At 41.9% G+C, this 6944-nt stretch overlaps 1 protein-coding gene across 1 annotated transcript; it reads right to left on the reverse strand.

Moving 5' to 3' along the window:
- Positions 1 to 4884: 4884 nt before the first annotated feature.
- LOC114654360 (growth arrest and DNA damage-inducible protein GADD45 gamma-like) lies at positions 4885 to 6396 on the reverse strand. Its single transcript, XM_028804866.2, has 4 exons — positions 6266 to 6396; positions 6043 to 6144; positions 5704 to 5917; positions 4885 to 5569 (listed from the first exon to the last, which is right to left on the reverse strand). Exons 1-4 carry the CDS (start codon positions 6316 to 6318, stop codon positions 5456 to 5458), a joined length of 483 nt encoding a protein of 160 aa, XP_028660699.1. The 5' UTR covers positions 6319 to 6396; the 3' UTR covers positions 4885 to 5455.
- Positions 6397 to 6944: the final 548 nt, after the last annotated feature.

Below are 6944 nucleotides of genomic sequence, written 5' to 3' on the forward strand. Positions count from 1 at the left end.
TGATGAAGTAATTCCTGGCAATAGCAGTACAGCTGCCAGTGATCGCTGAAGTAACGATGACCTCGGTGTGCATCATTTTTAAACTCTCACTAGCTGAAGTCACACATTCACACGGTGCCAGTCGACTACTGGCGCCCCATGACAGCTCTCTGCAATTTCATGAATTTCAATGTATAGCACTAACCTTTCACTATCAACGACTACTGCAATATAAAAACCTGATCCCCTTTAATCAGTCCAATCCTCAAAGGAATGAAGCAAGCTTTGAAGACTTATGTCACTTATGCCACACTAGGAAATTTAGAAAGTGAGGCTAAAGAAACATTTATGGCAGCTCAGGAAGAAAATTTCAATTTTTTTTTAATCAACAAATTACTTGGCCAGTGCAGTATCTGTTACACTGCCTCCCTTATTTATCGACCTGACCGCTGTAATTCTGATCAATTAACAGCCAACGTGATATGACCAGCATCCCACTTCTCACACCAACATAACTGGACGCAATTGTGGTTCCCAATTCAGGAATAATTCTACCACTGCAGGCTCAGACAGTGACATTCCCATAATTGCCCTCCTAGTGTGTGTGTTTTTTAGGCCTTGCCTATGCACTACCATGTTAGCCTTTTAAGGCTTCCGTCGGGAAGTCACTCAGTACTGTTCTCTACAAAGCAAATCACTCGGCTAATGCTGCATCTGACGTTTCAAATCAGTTGTCTGAAAATTGTAGTCCACACCTTTTATCCACACCACACTTGTGTTTATAACCCCAATTACATTACATCTTGCCTGAAGAAGGGGCCTGAGCTGCCTTGAAAGCTTACATATTGTAATATTTTTAGTTAGCCAATAAAAGGTGTCATTTTGCTTGACTTCTCACTACGTTCATAGTGGCTAACACGGTACAACGCCCTAGTACTAACCCCAACTGTCGAAAATTCTCTCCAGAGTTGTACACTTCTGAAAACACCAGGTCATCATTGCAACGTGGATGGGTGAAAACGTGGACTTTTAAAAACACAGTCTCTAATCTTACTCGGATTTGTTCATACTTATTACATAGCCCTTCACCGATTGGATCCTGCTCAATACATCTCATTACCTGACTGGAGAAAGAAAATCATATTCCCACACAGCAGACATAGAAGAGTTGCTTTCCTGGGCACTAGTTGTGCGATTTACCTGTATGCATCTAAATTGCTTTTTGTGCAGTTTGAACGTTGCAGACATTGCTATAGTTCTACAATAAATCACCTGGCCAGCAGTGTTACCATCCCTTCAATGATTTTTCACCTGATGTATGCATGTCCAGTGTAGAAAAACATCTGCGTCATACGTTTCATCCACCGTTTTAGAGATACTTTCATAAACGATGTGAAAGCACTCATATTGATAGAGATCATACTCTTTTAAAAAGAAGAAATTGCAGTAGTGGGGCTGTAGCCACAGTGTAACTATTCGCATCCCACTTCTGACACCATTTTTACATTTCATTTTCATTTTGTTTTGTGCTGAGAATGACTTGTATCAAGGCGAGCCCATAGCACATCACAGAGCCATAATGACATAGCAGTCTCAGATTGTGCCATTAGTAGCAGCCTGTTAGGTTAAAGAATATTCAACCTGCTTGAAGGACAGCCAAAAACGTTTTTTACAATGTAGATCCCGCAACTTGCGATTATTTGCATCACAGTTCTCTTGTTAATCAGATTTCTAAATCTAGCCCCAAATCAGTAAACTTTAGTTACAGTATGAACCCTTACATCCCACTTCTAACACCAGCGTAACATTTTCACAACTCAGTGTCATTTTGCAGGGAGATTCACTTGAAAGAGGCTCTGAATATTCTGTTGCAACCCTGGATAGGATGAAGTAAAAAAAAAAAACACGCTATATACCTTGACGTATGTGTAATCGATTGCATTACATGCAATGCTGGAAGTAGTTTCTGTTTTCTGCTAGACACATTTTGACACAGCGCTCCATGTTCCTAAAGCATCTCAGGGGGAATAGCAGCAAATTCACGTTGGATGTTTTTTTTTTCAAATCTTCCACAGTGCAAGGCTTGTTCCAACTGACTTTTCCTTTGAGCATACCCCAAAGGAAGAAGTCTGGTGCTGTCAGATCTGGAGACCATGGTGGCCAAAGCCCCTTTGCCGAATAAGGACCCAATTTCTACTGTGCTCCTTGCCGATGTGTGACACATTGCTTCATCTTGCTGGAAGTAATCTTCTGTTAACTCACGATCATCCAGTTGATTCTGACATTGCTTAAACGAAATGGTGACCCAAAAGGTTTGCACCATGAAGACACGCTGCTCAATACTGAACACCACCATCCTGATGAGAAGTCGAGTGACTGAGTGAAGGGGTATGAGTGGTATGCACCCAGAAGTTGCAAACGGAGGTTAAACATCAGGAAGGCTATCCGGTGCCTAAATCATCGCTCCAATGCAAGGGCATCCCAGCTTGTTCGAAGCTCCAAATACTGAGTTGCATATTGCACGTTGTTTCGTTCAGATTGCTTTGTCCTGGCAGGAGTTATTACAGAATATTCAAGGCCTCTTTTGAGTGAATCTCCCTGTAGTTTTAGGCATGTGTCTCTCTTCTGTTGGTACAAGAGCAGCACACAGCACTGTGCCATCCCAGCCTAAAGCATGGCTGATAGCCCTCTCTCTACAGAGGTGGGGGGACAAAAGGTGGACAAAGGGATCTTTTATGCATTATATTGCACAACCGGTGCTATGGCCTTATGAACTGATTTGGCCACCAAAACTGAAAATCATTCTGGGGTCTCAGACTAGGGATCGGCACTGGCAATCGGAAGGTTGCCGGTTCGAATCCCGTAAATGCCAATAGGGACTCTGCTCTGTTGGGCCCTTGTGCAAGGCCCTTAACCTGCAATTGCTGAGTGCTTTGAGTAGTGAGAAAAGCACTATATAAATGCAAAGAATTATTATTAAAGAATTATTAAGGCTTTGGACTTCAAACCCTGAGGCCGTGGGTTCAAATCCCACTACTCACACTGTGTCACCAGGAGCAAGTCACGTCACCTGCTTGTGGGCCAACTGGAAAAAAAAATGAAATAGAATCACTCATATCTCTCAAATGTTTTACGTTGCCTTGAATAATAATAATAATAATGGTCAAGTCTCAGGAAATGTACATTTATCAAGGTAAAAAAAACAAACTATTTTTTTTGTGTCTCATTTGACTGATACGGCTACACTCTTGTCTAATCAGACATCAGCAGTTACAGTCTAACACCCTTGCATCCCACTCCGACATTAGCATCACAAGTAAATGTCACCGTGGGCTGTAGTAGGAAGCATATGAACCAGTGCAGTCTCAGCAAGGAGGCACATTTTTCCAGCTCAGGAGGCAGAAGATTACTGAGCCATTGCAGAAATCTGCTAAATGAGCAGAATTTCATACAGACACAGAAGCAATGCACTCGTCTTCAGCAGTACCTGGTGTCTGGCCACGTGCCAGCATGAGAAGTGTTATATACAGTATATATGTGTACACACTAATGCACATCGCAGATTCTGTGCAGTTTGCAAAAATTAGTGCAGGGGTGTAGAATGCAAAGAGATTGTAAAGGGCACCGAAACTCCCAGGGTGCCAAGTGTTTCTAAGTAAGTTAATATGTCATTTGCATTTCTCTCCTTCAGTTAAGATTATTATTTGCAGTCAGCCCTGTCATTACCTGTGCATAGCAGAACAATAAACGACCTGTTGCCGTCAGCAGCTGGCAAGGAGTTCCAAGTGCTTTTTAGTAAACCAGTTGAACATTACAGGGGTAAACCTGCAGTAGGTTTGATCGATCATCATGCAGTACAAGGTTGTGCCAGCTAGGGCTTTTTTTTTTTTTTTTTTTGTGCTCTCTCCTTTTTCGTACTTAGAGACTCTTCTTCCTCGAGACAGTTTCATAGTCCACCGAAGAGAGTTGCAGCGTATAATGTGTACTGGTCTTGAGCAACAGGAGGAAAGAGCTGATTGCAAATAGGACAAAGGCTACAGAACACCGATTGCCCAGAAAGTGCAACTTGTGACATTCCTGGAAGTGTGGGAGTGTTTACTTATGACTGGCTTGAACCAGTCACAAAACACAGACTCGTGCATATTACGAGAAATTAATGCACGCTCACTGTATTACAAGCTACTCCAGCGAAGAGATAATTTGCTAGGCAGCAAGTGCACCTTTTTTGTTGCTGCTTTTTGCAGTGCGCCCCCACCGTAAGCTTTTCATTGTCACTTCTGCATTGCATTTTTCAAAATTTCAAAATGTCACAGGACTTTAGAGTGAGAGCAAAACATACCAACCCCCCCACCCCCTTTTTTTTTTTTTTTTTTTTTTTTTTTTAAGAAAAAAAACACTACCTCCACCCCGTTGCTTCTTTGCTCGTACTGCACAGTAAAGAGAGCTTCTGTTTCGGTTTCTGCAGCAGCCTGCACACCAAGCCTTAGTAAAGTTGAAAAATGCTGCTTTCTTTTGAAAACAAAAATGAAAAAGCGTTGACCCTGCCCCCACTCCAAAGCTGCCCACCACAAAAGGGAACTCATTCTGCATGCATGTCGTCAGCTGTGCAAGCTGTCAGAGAAGGCAGCTGGTGGATGGATGGTTAAAGGTCATTCCAGGCTCGGGTAGGGGAAACAAAAAAGTCTGTTAGCTCCTCTGACTATTGAATTAGAATATATATGAGATTTTTACTTCTACCTTACGAAAACAAATGTAACCCAACAAACTAACTTTGTATAAAATGCAAAGCCATACACTGAAAAAACTGGTTTGGAATGAAAATAGCATGCATAGAAAAGTGCCCAAGGTATCATAAAGATGGACTACCTTCCAAATTTTAATCACACACACACACACAATGCAAAGTAGGTTTTAAATATTTATTGAATTCATTTCAAACATCTTCCCATTTAGAATAAACAGGCAGAATGTGTTTCAATTGATCATAATAGTCCTGGCTCAAAACAGTCTCACATGTGTCACAGAAACTGTAGAAAAAGTTGTGTTCCTTTCATAGTGTCCGTTAAAGCACATCAAGTTCATTCCATCACATTGGAAAAAGTCCCCAAAACAGTCTTTCAAAGACTCTTCTCCTCATCAAATGTCCACTTTGCTCATCATTCCATAAGTCTGTCAAAATAATATTCCTTTAAACCCTTCCTTCAGCACCAAATCGTTCACCTTCTCTGCCATGTGGCATGCAGTGGCACCTGCACAGGAACTGTTCAGTCTGCATGCCTGCACCTCCACAACCAGACCTTGACTTCAGAGGATCTCCAGCATGTCCACCTCCAGCTTTACAGTTGATTCTTCAACTGGGTAATCCAACCAGGTTCTCTGGAACAGAATGGGTCCACCATGTATTCCAAGGATGGCTGGCTTTACAACAAAAAGGATAAGCATCCTCAGTAAGAAAGTGACGTGGCTGTGCCGGCGTTCAGCGCTCCGGCAGTGTGATAGCGGGCACCCACTCGTACATGCTGTGGCTTTCTTCGCAGAATAGGCTCAGTTTTTCCAATGCAGGGTCTTTCCACGAATCATCACTTGGATTCTGTTAAGGGAAAAGTGAAACGCAAAATTAGTAATCAGTAAAGGCTGATAGACCCACAACTACAAAACAATGCAATTTGATTTAAAAAAAAAAAGAAACGCAGGCAAGAAGCAGAGGATGAAATAGACGCTTACCGTAATTAAAATGCAATGCACGTCCTTGGGTTCTCCGGATTCATCGGTACTGCCCACGATCTCTGCAAGGCGTTGAGTGTCGTTAACCCTCACGATGTTGATGTCGTTATCGAAGCAAAACGCCTGGATGAGGGTAAAGTGGATCTGTAGAGCAATATCGCACTCGTATTCCTCGTCAGTTGCCAGTACGCAGAAAGCCACGCTGTCGGGATCGCTGCATGAGAGAGACGAAAGTTAAGATTAGACTGGCATGCCTGGACACCGTACATTTTAAAGCATGTTTTGCTTGATAAGTGTTGGATTGCATACTTTAAAAATGAAAGAGAACAAGATACTTACACATTCATGACTTTTGCAGACTCGTAAACTCCGACCGTCATACAGTCTTGGCTTTTTGCAGAGAGCAGCAGTTCCTCAAGTGCTTTGCCGGCACACTGCATCCTAGAGAAACGGAGAGAAGGAGAAGAGTTAGAACCTTAGAATCGTCTCAGATCAGAGACTTCAGTACAAATGCAGAATTTCTTTCAGCATGTGTAATAATAAACTTCTGCTCGATATTTACCTGTCTGTGGTTTCAACTGTGCTTTCCTGTCCGTGGATTTCTTCAAGTGTCATTTTTTAGTTCAAGTGCTCGTTAAGAAAGCTTTTTCACGCGTCTGAGGCTAGAAGCAATATGCAAGAAAGCAAAGCCAGAGCGTTATTATATAGTCTTTAGTACCGGTTGGGCTTGTGTGGGCGTGCCTTTCGCTTCTCATTGGCTGGTGAGATTAAAAGTATGCTAATGAAGTATTGGAATTGCCGAGGCTCGTGTCAGACACCCACGTGGGGGCGGGATTACAACGCCTCAAGTCTGCTTCTTTTGTTATTGTAGTTACTGGGCAGACTGGAGCCGGCAGATTTAATCATCACAAAAAGATTAAAAGACTCCAAATAAATAAAATGAAAGAAGAAGAAAAAAAAGGTTTGATTTTTTTTGGCAGGTTGCTTTAATCGAGTTGATAATCTGTTAACTGCTCTTTGTTTTTCTTGTCAAAGACTCTGCAGGTTGTTGTGTTAATTTGGATGATTACATTTTAAGGAGAGCTTAATCAAAGAGAAGAAGGAATTCGTGAAGACGTGCAAGAAAAGTTTAATAGTCACTTTCCTTTTTGAAATGAAAATGATAGCTGTAAACACAATAGACGGAACATTACCCATAACCCATTCCATGCAAATTACAAAACCTCAAACTTTTCCAAAAA

This window comes from Erpetoichthys calabaricus, chromosome 7, assembly GCF_900747795.2.
Source record: "Erpetoichthys calabaricus chromosome 7, fErpCal1.3, whole genome shotgun sequence".
Classification (NCBI taxonomy): domain Eukaryota; kingdom Metazoa; phylum Chordata; class Cladistia; order Polypteriformes; family Polypteridae; genus Erpetoichthys; species Erpetoichthys calabaricus.